The sequence below is a fragment of the Brugia malayi genome (assembly GCF_000002995.4).
Source record: "Brugia malayi strain FR3 genome assembly, contig: Bm_v4_ChrX_scaffold_001, whole genome shotgun sequence".
NCBI lineage: Eukaryota > Metazoa > Nematoda > Chromadorea > Rhabditida > Onchocercidae > Brugia > Brugia malayi.
This window is the reverse complement of record NW_025062479.1, coordinates 16,367,000-16,387,060: the sequence shown is the minus strand read 5'-3', so window position 1 is coordinate 16,387,060 and position 20,061 is coordinate 16,367,000. Positions and strand designations below refer to the sequence as shown.

Here is a 20,061-nt window from a genome sequence, read left to right as displayed (position 1 = left end):
TGATGATTATCAAACGATAAAAGTTTTCCTTATCAATTTCTTTCTTTGTCCATCTTTTAATATAAATTTCTGCCACGTAAACTAAATAAAGATTTGACAAATATTTAAACATATTTACATAATATTTATACATAGAGGTCTAAAAAAGTAAGAAATGAAGAAAAATAAGAAACAAAAATTTTGTCAAAAAATAATACCAAAACGCATTGCTGTTTTCCAGCAATGTTTCCAAAATAATTTGTTTATATAGATAAATTAAATCTCTTTTATTGGTTATGGATAATTTCATAGCTGAGTGCATAAACTAAACACGGCAAATGCGCGACGATAATTCAAATCAAGTTGAAAATTTATTGTAGTACTTTATTTTGCTGTAAAATGAAATGGCAACAATTGATTTGATCTTATTGTGATATTTCTGATTAGAAAGGAACAAAAATAGGTATAACTGGAGAAATTTAAATAAAGATGAAATTCTACAAGTAAGATTCCAGCAGTACCTATTAGATACATAAATTATCTATAACAAATAAGCACTAATTAATTTACTGATTGGTTAATAATTTATTTATTAGTTCTGTCTCTAATTTGTATCCTTCTTCTTTTCCTCTCATCTTATTGCGCCACAAATGTTATATTTCTCTTGATAAATAGCAAAAGTAACTAAATTGGTTGATAGATGAAACTTTTCTATGTGATATGATTATATAGCTATTGGTGAGCATTTGCTTACAAATGTTTAATTTCAGTGATTTAACTTTTAATTTCTCTATCATTCTGTTTTGTTGTAATAGGAAATTGGTGAGTGAAGCTAACGATAACGCTTCCACTATTCTTTCGCAAATTATTTAACCAATTTCTTATGTAAAATTTTTCATCGTAACTGAAAAATTAATAATTTAAAAAGATCATACAACGATAATAGCAATGGTCAGATCAAAAATAGCAGCAAGAAAATCAAAATGGTGCTATATTTAATTAAAACATCCAAAATCTAAAGCGAAAAAATCGACAGACAATAAACAGACAATAGCAAATAAATTGAAAAATTTTACTGACTAATTTGTTGCTTATTAATTGTTTTGTATTTAGGACGAAACTGAATGAACATTTTAATTAGGAATAGATGGGAATTTCCTAATGCTTGTGTGGTGATTTCAATTAATTTCTTTTAATTATTAAAAAATTTTAGCAGTAAATAAGAAATGGTTTTATTATCTTCAATAACATAAGAACATAATTTATGAAGTGTTTCATTTATTTATTCAACAATTCTTTATTAAACAAAAAACACATTGATTACCAATATTTAATTTCTAACAGCAATATTTGGGAAGGAACTGGATTTTTTTATTTTAACGTGGACTATTTTTGCACCTAAAATTAATAAATAAATGAGTAAACAATATTTAAATACGTAAGTAATAAATCATTGATCAAATTTTATTTTTTGAACAAATACTGAGCTTATATAGTTTCATCTTATCTCAGCCAGGCATTTCAATTTTCGATGGCTCCGGAAATTATAATGCAAAGGCTGGGAAATTGCAAAAACGGAAGATGAAAATGACCATAACGAAATGCATTGATTTCCGGCCTGCATGTTTCTGGGAATATTGTCTAGATTGGACACAATATGTATTTCACATATACCTGAATCTGCATAACAATGCAAAATAAAGTATTGATTAAATAAATGAATGAAACATAAGTAGTAAAAGACTTAAGTAAGTAAATAAATAAATAAGTATAAGTAATCCATTTGTTTTCGTCTTTCGTCTAACAAATTTCTTTTGCTCATTCTCTTCAACATTCTTTTTTCATTCTACTTAATCGTTTTTTGCTAATTCTTGGCGAAAAATAATTTCCGATTGAAATGTAAGCAATGAATACTCTTTAAATGAATATAGAGATATCATTTTAAACTCTCCAAAACTCCAAATATGAAACTGCAATCAAGATAACTATTCAAACTTTAAATTACATTTTTAATGCTACTCTTAATCAATCCATTTCAAATTCTCATTATTTAAAATTCTTCATATAAATTTTCTCATTTCTTCCTATTCATTTTAGCCATATTTCAAACTATTCTCTTTTTTCTTTAAAAAAAGAGCTCTTAGATATTTTAAATCAAAATATCTATTTAATTTGTCATGAATAATTACTAAGCATTCAAAACTACAGAAGAAAAAGGAATTTTTAAATGTATTTGCATCATTTCAAATAAGCTTCAACAAATGAATGTTGCAAACAAATAATTTAAAATGTTTTCCAAAATTCCAGAAGAAATAGTTTTAATAATGAAAACAATGACTGGATTATTTTCGTATACTTTAATTAAAAAATGATGTGAAATGGAAGGAAAAAATTTCTGTTCAAAATGTACATCAGATGAAATAATAGAAATGACTAATGAAATAATGATTACAAATGTATTTTATTTCTTTGAGTTGTTTGTTTTTAATTTTCTTAACATTCATCAATAACAACGATGAATGTTAACAAGGTTGTTTTATAGTTCTATTAGACATTAGGTATTTCAACAAATTTTGATTATGATTTTTAAAATTGTTAGTCAGTTAGAATACATCATTTTTACATCATTAGTGTATTTCGTTTTTTTAAATTAGAAAAGTAAGTAAAATTTTTGCAAACCAATTAGTATATTAGTTGTTGATTAATATCTTTTAAATAATTTACAGCTAAAAAGAAGCATTGAAAATTTAATGCTGTAGTAAAGAAAGGGAAAATGAAAAAATGAAAAGAAATGGAATGAATAATTAATGATTTGTTTTCGTGGACTTTATCACAATTCTAGTATTTGAAACTGCCACAATGAGCAAATATCAATTGCTGCTAATTATTTCATATATTTAACTAATTAATTGAACACCGCTGGTTAATGAAGTATTTTTAACAAATTAACTCGTATTGTATAATTTTTTTCTTTTCATTTTCAATATGCTATTATCATTTTAATCATTTTCCTTACTGCAAAATGAATCTAAAAGTTTGTAAACTAACGAAGTAAACTTTCAAAATATTAACATTCGTAAGAAAAAATGAAAAATGATAAATTATGAACTCGGAAAAACGAATGCTACCGAAAAAATTCGATAAAATTACTTGAGAAAAAAATTTTTTTCTTTTTTCTCTAAAGAATCAGAAATGACTAGATCAAAAAAAGTTTTAACAAGAATTAAGAAAAAAAAGGCAAAAAAATGGAAAATTAATGTAAATATTAACTATTTTTAATACCTCCATTCTTCCTTTTTTCTGGATCATAAACAAGGAAATTTTTTTTACTAATATAAAAACACAACACTATTTTTTTTAGGTTATTTTTCTTTCATATTCATTTCACGATAATACTATAGTTGTATCCATTTCATAAACAACAATACATATTCGGAAGTGATGTAAACAACCTAATTGAATATGTGAAAATGAAAAGGAATGACAACCAGAATAAAATGGAAGAAATCCGGGAATGAAGTATCATAAGATGAATATAAAAAATAGGTGATTAAAAAGTGAATGATATGAATAATTGAAATTAGGAAGAGAAAAAAAAAGAAAAAAAAGAAAACAAATCTTACGGAAACAATGCTTGAAGTGTCTTTCACGCAAATTATTAATGATTATACTAATTATTCCGCTCAATATTATACCACAGAAAAGAATAAAAGATTTATATTATTAAATTATTCACGACACGTATCCTTGGTGACGATAATTGAAGAGAAGAATGAAATTTATGCAAATAGTCTGATAACGATTGATTTATTGCTTTTACCCTTCACTTTTTTTCATTATTTCTCTTCCTTTCATTAATTTATGACATTTTGAAGTTATATTAAATGATAAATGACGTACAGCGAAATATGTGGCTATTTAAATCATATCATAAGTACTTATCAATTAATTTACTCAATCCAAGGTTTAATTTTAATATTGAATAATTAAATTACCATTTTAGGAATATTCGTGTATTATTAATTGATTTTAAGAGTTGAAAAATTTCGATCAATTTTTGTTTCCTCATATTTTCACCAAACTTCCATGTTTTCTCTCCCCTTACCACATTAATTATAAATCAGGATATGAATAAATTATATGAGAATATCAGTTAAAATAAAAGTTGTGCACTACTAGAATAATTATCACAAATAATTAATAATAAATAATAATTATCATAAATAGTTAATAATAAATATCATAAATGATAATTAGTTATTATTAACAATATAACACTCATTACTTGGACGAACCCTACTTTCTGCACTGATAGCATTATTCGCTAGGATGATGATTCTGATATATGGTATCACAGAGTGGACTACTAGCATTTCCAATTATTTCAAATAATTTTTCATTTTTCAAGAAAAAGACTACTGTGTAATTCATTCAATTTACGGGACCTCTATCACCAATAATATTGTTTTACGCCAAGCATTAATGTTATCACTATTTGATAACATAACAATCAGCAACAAAACATAGTTACCACAACCATTTTTTATTATGCTATTGTTACTTTATTATTATCAATTTCATTCATTACTCGGACGAATCCTATATTTTGTCATCAAAAAGAAAAAAAAAAAACACCTCATTAACTGCAAGGTAAGAATGGACTTCTACCAAAAATGAATTGATAATAGAGATAAATAGAAAGTTATCAAAAAATGAAATGCAAAATAAATATTGAAGAAATTTTACAAATCTTACAATTCATAACTATCCGTATTTCTTCCCTCCCTTTACAAGAATGATTTTAATTCAAAGTGAATCATTGACATTCACATCACCAACACCACGTATTGTTTCAATATACATTGCCTTCCTCTTCTTTTAACTGAAAAAGGACTGTAAGAGTAACAGGAAAATTCAACTGATTCAATTTTTTTGAAGTTTCGGTATTTTATAATGAATTAAGAATCACAAAAATTTCCGAAACTAAACCATGTATTGGAATTCATTGGCAAAACTTACTCACCCGTCAGGAAGGGAACTAGAGTTCCTGGATAATGAAAATATTTAATACAAGCCTATGATCTCCTTTGCTATACAACATTTAAACACAATTTCGCCCCTTTCCTCATTTGATGGAATGATAAAAACGAGAATCTTGAGGAAATAAATGAACTTTTCCAAAATTCTGTTATCTTCTATGGGGAAACTTAGTTTAATAATAATTTTTGATTTGTGAAAATTCAGTAATCTAAAATTTTCAGTGGCAGATTTACCAAAAAAAAAAAAAAAAAAAAAAAAAAGGCAACAGCATTATTCATATGTAACGATGCTGCATACATTAATTTCTAAACGAAAGAATCGAACAATGAATACATCTAGTAGTAATGATAGAAGACTTAATTTGTATCATCGTATAAACCTTAAGGAAAGCAGATCATTTTCACATCTTTTCCATTTAAACAATTATATGAAAAAAAGAAAAAGAAAGTACATGATTAGCACGATTTGCTAGCTACAATGAATCAGAAGATGCAAAAATGCGACAAAAAAAGAAGAGGAAGATTTGTGATCATCAGTGAGAAAAGTAAAAACATTCACTACTGATAAAAGTTACACGCTTAGCGCAGAATTTTGTTTTTTTTTCCTCAAAAGGATAAGTACGCACAATTACAAATGAAACAAATAACATAAATGAATAACAACCCTAAATTAATTCAAATAATGTCTATCCTTTCATCCTTTTGATCAGAAAAACAAAAACATTATGACAGAACGTAGTATTTCGGTACTTCGTTTTATGCCTGAAAATAAATGTAACAAATTTCGCAATAAGCCTAACAAATTGTGGGGAGGATCAAAACAGACGCTATGTTGTGAAGCAGATTACAGCAAACAACGAATAATGATGCAACGGATAAATCCTATTGGGAACAATAAACAGTGATGTGATATATGAAAAACCCTATATCATTCCATTTGACAATACCTTCTTCAACATATTTCTAATTGCAGTTATTAATAATTCATATGAATCATTAACTTCGGCAGAAAAATAAAGTAGAACAATAAATTTTAACAGCGTGATACCCAGTTGTCTAGTTTGATATACTTATCAATTAAAGCGCTGTTTTGTGAAAGTCATAGTGATGACCCTTCAAGTGGAATTTTAATTATTTATAATGAATAAAAAGTAAAAATATCAACGTCGCATTTGTTGTAATACAAAAAATTTTAAACTTATTTCAAAATTATCATTCTCTCAATCAAAAAAACATAGCCAATAACCCCCCCCCCCCCAAAAAAAAAAAAAAAAAAAATAATAATAATTCCTTTCTCATACCAGCTATCAAATAAATCAAATATTTTCAAGCTTTTGTCCAACATTTGTACAACCTTCTCTTTTAATTTCAATCAAATTTCATGTGACAAAATCATCATCAAAAGGCTAAACAAAGATCGCCGAAGTCATGCAAAATAAATACATCAGAAACAATCGCTTGAAATTATGCGACATATTCATAGCAACGATGATCGTTTTTGTCACGAGCCAGATAGTCACGCTCAATCAGCGATTCGATTCGTTTTTTAATTAACTGTGGATTCGGCATAAAACGATGCTTTAGCTGTTGAGTTACCTAAAATTTGATGAGTTAAAGTTAAAAAAAAAAAAAATTAATTCAACCAAAACTCAAAGACTTTTTAATCTGAAATAGTTACGATATAAACTATAGATTTTGAAGCCACACATGCAAGGAAATAGGGAAGCATCAATACGCAAAATTAACATTTAATCACGGGCAATTGATGAAAATTACTGAAAATCATCTCACATTAAAACCATACATTAAACGGATCATAGCAATGTGATCAAAAAGAAAAACCCGCATAAGAAACTGAAAAATCAACAGTCAGAGAGCTGTCATTGTCCGAAAAGGCCACATGAAAAACCGGATCTGCCATAAAAAAAGACGCAAAACAAAAAGGGTCAAAAGATAATAACGAACTTCTGCAACCAAAACATTATGCAATAACTTCTTCCTCGCCTTCATTACTCGCACGACAGCTGCTTCAACCTCATGTTTTCTATCTTCATCTATCTAAAAGGCTATCACCATTAAAAAACATCCTGCTTCAGAATTAAATTAATAGCTGTTGCTAACAATTATTAATTCATTTTTTTTAGCAAAATCGAAATTGTCATACTTGATCACTAGCACTTTCCAATAAAATAAAAATAAGAACAAAGAAATAAACAATCAGTCACTCTTGAGCGTGTTTCTTTTCTTTCTGGTTCAGCTTCCGCTCGACCTGACACCATTTGAATTTTTATTCTTGTAAGCTTGGAGGTAAATGCATCGTTTACCCAAAATTCATCACTGTTTTCTAAAAGTATGCATAATCATTTATTTATAATTTAAAAAAAGCGATGCTGCTAATTTGTGGGATGATAAATGTTTAATATTCTGTGTTTGATGACCGGTGTTATCAATGAAACATGAATTGAAATGTTGATCAAATTCTAAATATATAATCCCTGTCGATGTTGTTACTTATATACAGTAGTTTTTAGTACCACAGTTGCACGCTAAAATGATGGAAGGGTCGTAGCAGGAATTAAAAGATTTTAAAGCTAACCGATTTCCCTTCCATGTCCTTTTCGGCATAAAATTCTTTGAGTAGGTTTGCCCATTGCCAAAGAAAGCAATGATCGCTTTAATTCCTTGTCAGGAATTTGAGTCTCAGCTGCTAATTCCTTAAAGTTGCTTAATGCAAAAGCGCAATGATAGAACGGATACAAAAATGACTTTAAAAAATGGTTTCTGAACGCATAAGAAATTCCATCCTTCTTAGGTGCTTGGCATAGAAATGCGGGAAGATTACAATTAAACTGAATAATATTCTAAAAGTAGGCAATTAAACAGTGGACATATTTGGGTATTGGGAAGATGATTTTCACACTCCTATGCGCTACATGTATACTAGATTACAGCAGAATATATACCAAAAAATTAGCTAAATATTTCAAATGACATTTAAACATTTGAACTTGAGCAGTCTTAGCATAAATTTAGAATTTAAATGATATACAGAAGATACATATGAAGTACTTTGAATTTAAATGATATATATGACATATCCTGTTGTTGATAATGCCTACCTCGAAAGTTATTTTAGATTTATTATTAAACCTGAGCAAAACACACATTTGATATGTGCTCACAGTCAAAATTTTGTATTCCTCTTTGCCACGAGGGGCAACTGATGGTCCGGCAAGATCCGATTCCTGAAAACAAATTACCAGAAAATGCCGATGCAAAAGATATATTTTCATGCAAAAATACAACAGATTCAAATTATTCATGGAAAAAGAGAAAAGGAAAAAACAGTAGTAATGCGTCAATAATGAAAATGAAATTTTTATTTAGCTTTATCCTAGAAGAGTTTTTTTCGATTAGTAAAACCCTGATAGCATAAAGTTATTTTTATTTTCGCTACGAAAAAGTTACGCAATCTATTACTTGCTGGCTTAATTCCTCCGCATTAGCATTTGTTCCGTAGAAAACAGCTTTAACATCAGCGTGACCAAGCATAGGATTTAGTGAAATCTTACGACCGTTGTGTTTGCTAAGATAGAATGTCCTAAAACTCTCAAAAGCCTGAGCTGCCACTGGTGGTAATACACAATCCGGAGCAGCTTGTGTCGGCCAATAACCACTTGTCAAAACACGCACCGTTATATCCACTGAGTCGTGTGCCTAACACGTGAAAGAGTTAATTAGTCATAATTCCAATAAGACAGTGTCGACAGAATACCACAAAGAAACTTACAATTTCTGCTCTTTCCTTGTAGTCACGAAAATCTCCCATCAGAATATTCGATAACTCGATATCTTTGAACATTCCTTCTAATTTCGATGTAAACTGACAGCCACATTCCGTCTTAAAAAACACACTATTTGCTACAGAATGATAAATAAAGAATATTTCCAGCAAAAGAAAAAAAAATGATTTGAAGATATTGTTTAAAAATTGCATTATTTATGCAAGAAAAATTACACTATCAAAATCAATTAGTAGTCTGAGTTAGAATCTAAGACTCGAATCATTTATAACTTCCAGAGTATAAATTAATTCTTCAACTAAGAAAATTGAAGAAATAATTTTTTTAATTAAATAAATATAAATTAATTGTTCAACTAAAAAAACAGCAATGAAAAGACCACTCAGCAATTCATTTTTGGTGCAATTTTCGTACCTTTAATTTCGAAACCATAGCTTTTTCTGCATCATCTGACATACTCTTTTGCAGCAACAAACGCTTGGCTAAATGTGACTTGTAATAACTGAAAAAAAAAAGAAAAGATGAAAACGTACAATCCCCATATTCTTATTTCGTGAATGGCGCTTTCTAACTGCATACCAGTATAGCAGTCAAACCCAACAAATGAAACAAATACTATTTTTGAATCAGAAGAAAACAAATTACGGCAGTATTCTCAAGGAAATTAACTTTCTTTACCGTTCAAAAACGTCCTTTTCTTGGAGAAAACGAAACAACACCATCGATTTGTCTTGAAGTGATTCTTGCTCACTTTCATTCATCTAAATTTTAAAACGACTAGCTCATTTAGAAATGAAAATTATTCCCTATGTCTGCTATATATTTTTAAGTAAAATGTAATTCAAGGTGAAAAATCAATGAATATGCGTTTTTGTTATCTCTATTGGATGATTCAATAAAAAAACAGCACTCTGCTCAAATGAAACAAGCAAAATACTTGGTTTTCCTCATGAATTTTAAGAGAAAAAAGGACATACAAGTTTCATTCCCTTCTTCAATTTATCGTCCATGTACAATGATAGATATTCTGGACTTTTTGGGTTCAGATTGAGGAAATATTCAAAGTCGCTCTGTATTTTTTGTTTGAAGGTTTTGTCGTTATCGAAAGCATCCAACAAGAAATGATCAAACTGATTCTTGAGATCCAGTAATGCCTAAAAAAATTCATATTTTTTGAATTCTCAAAGAAGTAAAGAGAGTACTAGATGATATTTAAAATCAAAAAAAAAAAAAAAAAGACTACAGGGTGGTTACAATTAAATATACCACGTGAAGCTTACCTGAATGTAATGAATCGGGTTTTTCGACGTACCAGGTTCGTGGTCACTACTTTCATTGACTAAAAATTCACCCTTTCTCCGAAGATATCTGCTAATGCAATCAGTCATCGTTGGTAATCCTTTCTTTACTCGTTTTAGAAGAATATACAATCGACGTAAATCTAAAACAAAATTATATCCCTTCAATCTTTAAAAAATATATACACAGTAATATCCGATGACTGTTTTTTAATATTAAAAAACCAATATATCACATGCAATGAAAAAACAAAAAATAAAGATGCATGTCTGAATTCAGTACCATCTAACCAGCCGAAATGAGCTTTTAATAAGGCAAGAAAAAAAGACTAAAATAACTCTGTTACCATGAATTCGATCATTATTGAGCATATGTACAACACCACTATTGTCCATTTCCACAATTGTCATCATATGCTTATTAATTAGCTCTTCGTCCAAAACCTTTAAATAAGTAAAGTTTCTCACATTTCAAAGAGGAACTATTTGCTTATAAAAAATGGCTGACTTGTAAGAGTTTTATTTCCTCATTTTCTAATTGAGAAAAGGAATACGACGTAAGAAAATTTTCTTTGTTCTAAGTTATAACCTTGAATACCAGTATGATACAGTTCACACTGCTTTTAGTTTAAAAAAATACCAGTCATCTACATACGTCAAGTATTTTCTGTTCTGTTCCTTTATCCAAATACATTTTTGCTCGATTTGACTCCTCCATTAAGCATTCTTCCACTTTTTTAACATAAACGGATGCGCAGTTTTCGAGCAAAAAATTTTGACTTTCTGCACGATAATATTCTGCTGAGACACGTAAAAATGGTTCTTCAAATTCTTCTTCATAAACGCGCCGTGAATCGACGCCCAATGCTACCAACATATTGCATGCATTTTTCACTCCAATTCTGCAAAAGTATTACTGATTAACTTAATTCCACTGATTTCTAATCACCTCGCTCATTTCAACATTACGAATTTAGAAATAATGACTGTTTGGAAAAATGTAAAATATATGAACAATATTTGTGTAGGCTTCACGTTGTCGCATCCCATGCATATGTGACCATATGTAAATCAAATTCAAGACCACAGAAGAAGAAAATACCTATTAATGATTTCCCCTCCCCGCTCAGCAGCAATCATTTTCAACAATATGTTACGCAGAGTGTCGCCTAGTGTCCCATATCTAATTATTTCATCCCGAAACAGAATAAGACCCAAGTTGTAAACAGGATCAACATTTTGTTGCTGCACATAAACTCGATCCATATACCTGGAATCGGTCAGCTTAAATTTAAATTTAAATCATGTATTGCAAAATAAACTGCTTCTTCTCCCATTATCTTAGCAACACTTTTCTTCTTAACATTGGAGTTTTAACAAAGCACATATGTCAAACGTCTTCGAAACATATTTTAGGATTTTTAGCTAAAATGAAATGATCTTAATCAAATGCTGAAAACAACTCACATGAGAATATCCCTAATCATGACCATAGCTATAATGTGATCTTGCCATGCTACGTTCAACACTTCCAGAAAACTACTATTAATTGCTGCTAGCACTTCGTTTCTAACCTATAAAAAAAAAAAAAAAAAAAAAGGTAAACGGCAGTATACGAAACAATGATAAAGAAGGAAAAAAAAAACTTTCCACAAGATCAGAAATATCTAAGTTAATACAAAACTGAACAATCTGGAAAGGTATTCCGTAAATTAGCAAACACAATTTAACAAATCTATAGCGTAAATAGAACTGAAATTTTATTTATGGAATTACGAATGAAATCTTACCAGTGTTTTCAATTCAATTTAAGTAATTCAAAATTTCATAACAGATCAAGAAGTCAAACCGTTGTTTGCAGATGTTCAATAACGACTTGTTTTAAACCAGAATAAAGTTTGTCACCATGCTTATGCAGTACCATCGTGTAGGCATTACGGTAAAGTTCCTCAAAACTGAGACCAGAATTATTTTTCCGTTGAATTTCTTGAATAGCGCGTTTTAACAAATCCCATGTCTGTTGTACATATTTTTCATCCATTGTTGTCTGCAAAGATCATGGCTAGCAGGAAATAGTATCCAAGTTCTTCAATCTAATTTTTGAAACAATGACCAAATGCTCAGCAAAACAATCCCAGTTCAATTCTAATTCTATTCTTTCATTTCTTCCTATCCAACAAAAGTGAATCCTTCCACCTTTCTAGTTTTAATTTTCCAGAGATAAGCTGAAAGTAACAGTTTAAGAAGCCTATAAGATAAACATAACACATCGGATAAAATCCATCAAATATTGAGAACACATGTAGATAACTAATGTAAATACCATGTATATATAAAGTAAAAATTAGATTTCTTGAGAAATTCATTAAGTAACTGTAAAACTATGACATAGCTATTCTTCATCTTTCATCTCATCTAATACTGGAAATTCACTTAAATAACACTTCAGCTAATGATATGGAAGAAAGCAACATTCTATCTCTGATCTGAATTTGTGAGCTCATAGTAGTTTAAGCACCGTTAGCTGCTGTCTGTGACATAATGTAACACGGTCATCATGGGTGATTAATTCGTCAAGAAGTTTCCTAATAGAATTAAACTGTGAATGCATTTTGAATAAGCCAAGTTTTATGAGTCAAATTCCTTGAACAACCGCACGAAAAAACTATAATACCAACATAAAAATAAAGTCAATAAATACACTGAATTAAATAAATGTTTTTTGGTTCTCTATCTTTTTTTTTGACATAATGTTGAATACTTTGTTTACTGGATTATGCACATTTTTCCAATATAAAGAAATTTTCGGTAAAAACCATAGAAGCTAAGGAGTAAGATAGTCCAATGTAGAACAGAGCATAAATACGGCATTAATCCTTTTTAGCTTATTTAGAAAAAAAAAAACAAACATTTGGGTAAACCGATGAATAACTCAGTGTAAATTCTTTCATTGAACAAATATGCCTAGTTTTATCTACATCTTCCAAATACGGAAATTCTCAATAAAATCTACGGAACTGTAGAAAAAATAATCTTCCACAGTACCGGAAAAGCTCGAATTCGCATTTTGTTGCCCGATGGACCACCACTGCCACTACCGCCACCATTTGGAGTGCTCCTTGATGGTGTCGATCGATTCATCCGTGAAACACTAAAAATGCTTCAATAATTTAAATAACACTGATGACTGGAAAGGGAGTAAATACGAATTAAAACAAAATTTCTCAACAATCTGATTTTTTCTTTAGCGACAGCTACATAAAACTCATATAATAATTGATATCTCTTTCTCACATCTAATCAAGAAGAAAAATACAGGCAAAAAGAGAATATGGTAATATTACTGAAGTTAATCTAGCGGTACTACTATATACATTCCATCTTTAATTTTAAAGAATGAAAACACCAAATTAACCATTTGTTAAACATACTGCAACAGTTGTTGGTGCCGGAATCTTAATTTATGTCTATGAAATGTAGCAAAACCGTACTATCCCACTTAAAAAATCTCCAAATCATATTATCCCAAGTTCCAAGTACCAAACAAAAAGGACTTCACTTCATTTTATGGGAAATAAGCGAAACAATATGTGAGTGCGATGTAAGCTTTGATGTGAACCAAAATTTCACGTGAACCACGCTAAAAGATAATATGTATACACTAGCAACAATACAGGAAAGTAATAAAGTGCAAAACTTTCTTTTTTAAAAATGAAGACAATAGAATTTCAAGTCTTTTCGTATGACAACAATTTTTTTTTAATAGAATTCGAAACTTTTAATTCACGACAATTAAAATCACAATTTGTTTCACATTTACATGAGACTACTTTGATGCTTGATCCATATAAACGATCATTTTCAATAAGACTTTAAATTCCTCACTATTTAATAATGAACTACAAGTAGACTTTAACCAAGAACCCACAGGAAAAACCGTAAATTTGCCGAGAAATCTCGGATGATAACAATTTCCATGTCCAATGAGAAACAACCAACATCGAACAAGTACTTCAAGTTTTTCAGCAGCTATTGCAGCGTGACATCCATTTTTTAGTGAGGATTTCAAAGTATTGGTTGGTCTCTAATGTTTTTTGTTTTTATCTCAGAAGTAATCCTTTGCAAAGACTGTTAAACTTCCAGGAGATCTTGGGGGAGAATCTCACTTTAAATGTCACTCTGCAGCAATTGATCAATTCAGATTTGATTAAATTTATGGATATTTATCTAAAGATTCTACCTTGATGATATATCATGGCTGGGAATAGGAAAGAGTTCTCATAGCTGTAAGCTACTTCTCAAGTTGCCGCGATTCCATTATAAAATGAACTAATTTTTTCCAGAAAACAATTATCTAGGGTGCAAATATCTTTGTAAATTTCACTTTTTCAAATACTTGCCGACTTGGTTATTTCATCCACTCGAATAACCCATTCATTTGATATATGAGATTACAATATTTATTAAAATGGAATTTTTTAATTTGATAAAAACATTCATAAATTTTCAACTTTTTTCATATTATATGGAAAAACTTATCAGGAAATGGTGAATGAATTATTTTTACATAATGTTTTGAATAATATTTGAAATATCAAAAGCTTTTGTAACCAAAAGCGAATATTTTCATAAATTTGATCATTTAATTAATGTGTGACACTTGCATCTGAAATTTGATATCATGATTGCTGGAAATTTATAATTTATGAAGGCATAAAGATATCACAATTAGCACTTTTATGCATTCCATCCAATATTTCAATGAAAGATGATTGATAGGTAAAGAATAATTTTTCGAATTTTTCTTTTCTTCCTTTTTTTTTACTGTAAGATAATTTTAATTGGTTATCGGTGCGAGACAGAAAGAGAAAGAAGAATGGAAAAGAAAAGAAAAAAAGAAGGAAGGGAAACTAATTTCATCGATTTACAATTTTCAAGTCTCACATTTTGTCCAGCTGCAGCGTTTTTGTTTTCATCCGATGTTTAACGTTAAATCCGACTTACATCACTTGCCAATATATGATGAAGTTTGTATATAAATTAATTTGTTTCAAATTTGTGGTGAAAAAAAATGCCATTTTAGAAGGGACAAGCTGAGAACAGTAAATTTCCTCGGAAATTAGAAACTAAGGACTTTTATAAAAATGTAAATTTAAGAAATTCACAGCACTTAGAATAAACTACGTTGCAAAAATTTCTTTCATACTCCGTAGATTTTTGAAAATTTCTCTTCATTTTTTATTTTAGTTTTCAATAAATTTGAATGAAATAATGACTTGATTGGTATAAACAACTATCACGTATCTGAAATATTATTTTTTTTTTTGAAAATTGCTTATAATGAATTAAATTTTATATTATTGTCTCCCATGCTAATTCATATTAGCCAAAAATCAAATTTATTTGATCATCAAGTGGGAATTTCAAATCAATTTTTTTTTTTATATTGAGTCTCTCAAGAATAACCGAGAAATCGATTTAGTATTATTCATTTTAGATTGTTTTGTTATAGTTATTAGGAAATCATCACCTATTTTTGTGCCGTCAATCACACTTAGAAATTTTGATCTTCCATTTTGTTTAAAATTGTATATAGTGAATTAAAATTTATATTATATTTTGTATTATTGTTTCCTCTTTTATTCAGATTAGCCAAAATTCAATTTTCAAGGTGTTTTCTTATCTAAAAATTATGGTTTTCATCTTCTAATAGTTATATTTATGAAGCTGTCGAAATTTTCGCTTTTGTGCAATATCTCTTCCTAACTAAAAACAATGCCAGTTTGTTCTAACTCTAAAATATCATAATTAAAGATCATTCTCATATTTCATGATTGTGTAAGTCATAATCAAAATAATCTCAAGGTATCATGATTACGAGATATCGTATTTAAAAATCATTCTCATAATATCATGACTATGAAATTTCTGCTATCATGCTTGTGGCTTTTATGAAATTTTTTTGGTTGACGCATGACAAAGCTATTGAATTCGTTCTTTGATGAAAGTGGAAATATTTTCAAATATTAATTTAAAATATTCATTTGCTATTTGGTTACTAAGCACTATCCATCTATTAAATTGTATTCAATTTTGTTAATACTTAGTTTCTGATTATTTTATTGTAATCTTCCGTTAAATTACTATTTTTATTTCACTCTGGATAATAGGATATATTTCCCGTGGAAAACATTACCTTCATTTGCTACAATCCACTGCGTATCAGTGAAAATCAAACTTCCGGTCGTCAATTCATTTCATTTAGCTCATCCATTGATATTCGATCGCTGTCGTTATCAATTGTTGTAAGTGTAATTTTAAGGAATTGATCTTTTTCTTTCAGCGAAACTAATCTCTGATTAATGAACGGAACTTGGGTTGACAAACTGTTTGATGTTACATCAAGAAGCAATTGTCTTTAGCAAGCCATATTATTTCCATTTTTTCCCCTTTGTTTGTTTTCCTATATTATTTATATATTTTATAGATCTGGGACTTTCTCAGGCTTTAATTAATCTTAGAAAGATTGATTTTGCGTTAAGGGTGTGCTTGACGCATGATTATTTTTGAATAATATTGATTGCATCATAGTAATGATGTATAAAAGTATTAGTTGAAATATGAGAAAATTTCTTGCAGTAAAGCTCAATTTAATAGTACCTTTTGTTAAGCCATATTTAGTTCTAAATTATGGTAGAAGGAATATTTCAATAATCATAATGATTGGTTTAACTGATCGAATTTTTTTTTTCAAATTTTTTTTCAGGAAAAAACCTCTCCCTTATATTGGTCCATCTTCATAATTCTATTCTTGAACATCGTGCTATTTCGTTTCCAATCGATTCTCAGAATGCAATAATGTATCATAGGCTTTCAAATAGGGTTCATTATTGATTTCGTATAATTCAAGTCAAAAATAATTGAAATCCTGCTTGAATTTCAAATCTTATTAGTCTGAGAACGTTATTAGAGATAAACTTTCTGGAAGAGATTTCTTAAAAATTGAAATTTCTCCATGCGCACTTCTACGTCCTTTCACACACTATACTGTTGAATCAATTATTGCATCATTTTGTTTCCCTTCATATGACTTAATTATTCCTTTACAGATACTTTGATAGTCTCTAGCAAGAGACATAAGAAGTGGCTACAAAAGAAATCCACAAATACACTTCCCGGAACTTCATATAAGCTATAAACATAATGCTAGCATTATTTTTATAGGTAAGAACCAGTTTACTGACTATTAAGTCAAATGAAAATTGATTTAGTCTACAAGTAAAATTTAATAGATTAACTTAAATATAGTTTATCGGAAATGTAAATTTATATCGGAAATGTAAATTTATCGGAAATGTAAAAAATTTAGATGTAGCTTTGTAATTATTGAGACCGGGTGATTCTGGATCAAATTTAACTTTAGATTTCTGGAAGTCCGGTTTTTTCTTTGCAACTATTTCAAACTCAAATGCTTTTTTGGGCCAAAAATTTGTGCAGCGGAAACGAATTGTATGACTGCTTTATTTTCACTGAGTGGCTTGATTGTTGTGGTCAACGTCATCATCGTTGCACAAGCAGGAGAAATTCTATCAACATGACATTATAAAGATAGAAAGCAGTTGATCGGTGTAGTGGGCGAGAGATGGGGTAGTTGCGAAGAGTTCGGGCAATGGCGGGCAGTTAAGTATCTAGAAGACTAGTAGGCATTGGTAGCGATGAGGTGGGTTAGTAATAAAGAGACGACAAAGATTGGTGGGAAGTAATTGTGAAGTATCATGCTACAACGAAGCAAAAAAGAGTATGATAAGAAGAGCAGAGAATGATCTCGACCATAATAACAGCAAAGATTGAGATTTAAATGAAAAGAGAGTAAACATTTGTTGGTTGTTTGTGCTGCTCAGTAATGTTGGGAAGAGATATATTGGTAGGTGAGTTGTTTCATTTGCTATCACTATTGTTAGTTAATTTGTCACTGGTATGATAATAATTATTACTAATTATCATTTGTATTCATTATTTGTTCATTTGTTGTTCAATACTGTTTATTAATCATAACAGTAAATTGTCAGTGGTTATTAGTAAGATTATTAAAATCATAGCAATAAGTTACCAATGATTACCAATCGTTATCAAATCATTTTATCAAGTATTTCGTACATTCTTGGTTGTCATGCAATCAGTAAATTGTAATAAATTTTTATTTCATATGGGATGCTTTATTTGATTAAAATCAGATTTAAAGACATTGAGGTTCACAGGTAATTTATTTCTTAAAATAGGTTGGGTGATATGTGTTCTGATTAAATATGGAAAGAAGGGAAAGAGAGAAATGAGGCATGAAGTAATAAAGACTGTGTTAAAATTATAGCATTATCATTTATATATCGGGTAGATAATTTAGGAGGAAGGAGCTCTCGAATTCTCAAAAATTTTGAAATCATTTTTTTGAGAAAATCTGGATAAGGAATGGAATAAAATGGAATTTATGAATGAAAATCTCGGTTACAGTACTATTGTTATGATTATAAAAGCAACATGTTCTTATCATTTGTTGCTGTGATAAACCAAAATGTTCGCACAATTCGCCTGATGTTTTAATGCATAGTCCGAATATTTACGTTATATCTGACAATTAGTCGTTATTTTGCAATACTTTTGAAAACATTAATTAGCACTAATTATAGTATGACTTCAAATTTTTTTTTTGACTAACGTTTCAATTTAGATCATAGTTCATTACCGAGCAAGAATTTTCGGATTAACTTTATCAAATCTTAACTTGAAAGATGAGATCCGGAAATCCAAATGTAATTATTTGAATATGTAACATTTTGATTATGTCAACTACTTATTTCAATGAAGTTAAATAAAATTAACTTAATAAAATGCATCGCTAGAATATAATTATACTTTTCGATAGCTTTCGCTATATATATATATATATATATATATTGGCATTTAGCATAAGAGAAGACGCTCAAAAAATATGTTCAGTTCAGCAAAAACTATTTTTAATCGATTTTCTTTTGTAAGAATAATGAAGATAGGGTGAAAAGGTCGTAAAATGAGATCTTTTTCTCAGGAGTTTCTTTCTATCGTTTATTAAGAACTAATCCCTGATTTAATTAAAAATTTCATTATCTTTTAAAACGAATCCCACTTTCTGTATTGAATGTATAACTCATTTCGTAGACTATGATGCATCCTCGTTTATTATGCTGTTTTAAATTTCATTTCTACCTGTTTTCTTTTGCTTTAAATCCACATTTTTTATTGACCCATCAGGGGTTAGTATTTTTAAGACCTCACTTCAATCTCCATTTTAATGTTAATATCCACCTTAACTTTCATTTTTATTGCATACTTTGCGAATAAAGCATTTGAACCTATTTCTCAATTTCCCTGTTTGGCTTCTTGTTGATTATCCATGCGATAATTCTATTCTTCCATCATATTATGTAGCATATAATCTGCAGGGACTTGTAATCCTCGTGGAGTTTATCTTCGTCATTGTTAATTGAAAAAAGAAATAGTAGTAAAAAAAAAATGAAGCAGCTAAATTTCGTAAAAGTGTACCAGTGGAAAGATAAGTGACGAGAATCTTTAAATTTGAATTCAGTTTGAATTTGAAATTTGAACCTTTATCAGCCAAAATTCCATTGCGAAATTTTGGTTACACAGTGAGCAAATGTTTTTTTTGTATTATCTTAGTTTTGATTTTCGCTCAGCAACTGGTTTTTTTCTGTTTATCGTTTCGTATCAAATTTTTCACCCACTGTTTTTTTCTGTTTTATTCGGTATCGAATAACACAACGGTTTGTTTTCTTTTCTTTTGATAAATTTTATTAATGTCCACTTCCTTATTTTAGGTTTGCGGGTTGTTCGAACATTTTGCAGGAAGTATCAGTGCAATTTGTAATATGTTAATTAAATTCAGCGAAA

General features: G+C 29.1%; 1 protein-coding gene across 3 annotated transcripts; it reads right to left on the bottom strand.

The window, feature by feature from the left end:
* Positions 1 to 6,482: 6,482 nt before the first annotated feature.
* Positions 6,483 to 14,097, bottom strand: Bma-cul-3 (the record flags this gene model as incomplete). Of its 3 annotated transcripts, XM_043075069.1 has the most annotated exons (19): positions 6,483 to 6,614; positions 6,984 to 7,076; positions 7,244 to 7,362; positions 7,615 to 7,732; positions 8,138 to 8,263; positions 8,499 to 8,735; positions 8,809 to 8,919; positions 9,236 to 9,323; positions 9,500 to 9,582; positions 9,799 to 9,975; positions 10,102 to 10,262; positions 10,467 to 10,563; positions 10,775 to 11,021; positions 11,222 to 11,389; positions 11,587 to 11,693; positions 11,969 to 12,166; positions 13,165 to 13,270; positions 13,679 to 13,759; positions 14,048 to 14,097. In XM_043075069.1, the coding sequence occupies 19 exons, from the start codon at positions 14,095 to 14,097 to the stop codon at positions 6,483 to 6,485; spliced, it is 2,499 nt and encodes an 832-aa protein (XP_042931003.1). The 3 variants fall into 3 exon arrangements, with proteins under 3 accessions (XP_042931003.1, XP_042931004.1, XP_042931005.1); XM_043075070.1 differs by lacking the exons at positions 13,679 to 13,759; positions 14,048 to 14,097 and having other exon boundaries at positions 13,165 to 13,260; XM_043075071.1 differs by lacking the exons at positions 13,165 to 13,270; positions 13,679 to 13,759; positions 14,048 to 14,097 and having other exon boundaries at positions 11,969 to 12,160.
* Between the last annotated feature and the right edge of the window lie 5,964 nt (positions 14,098 to 20,061).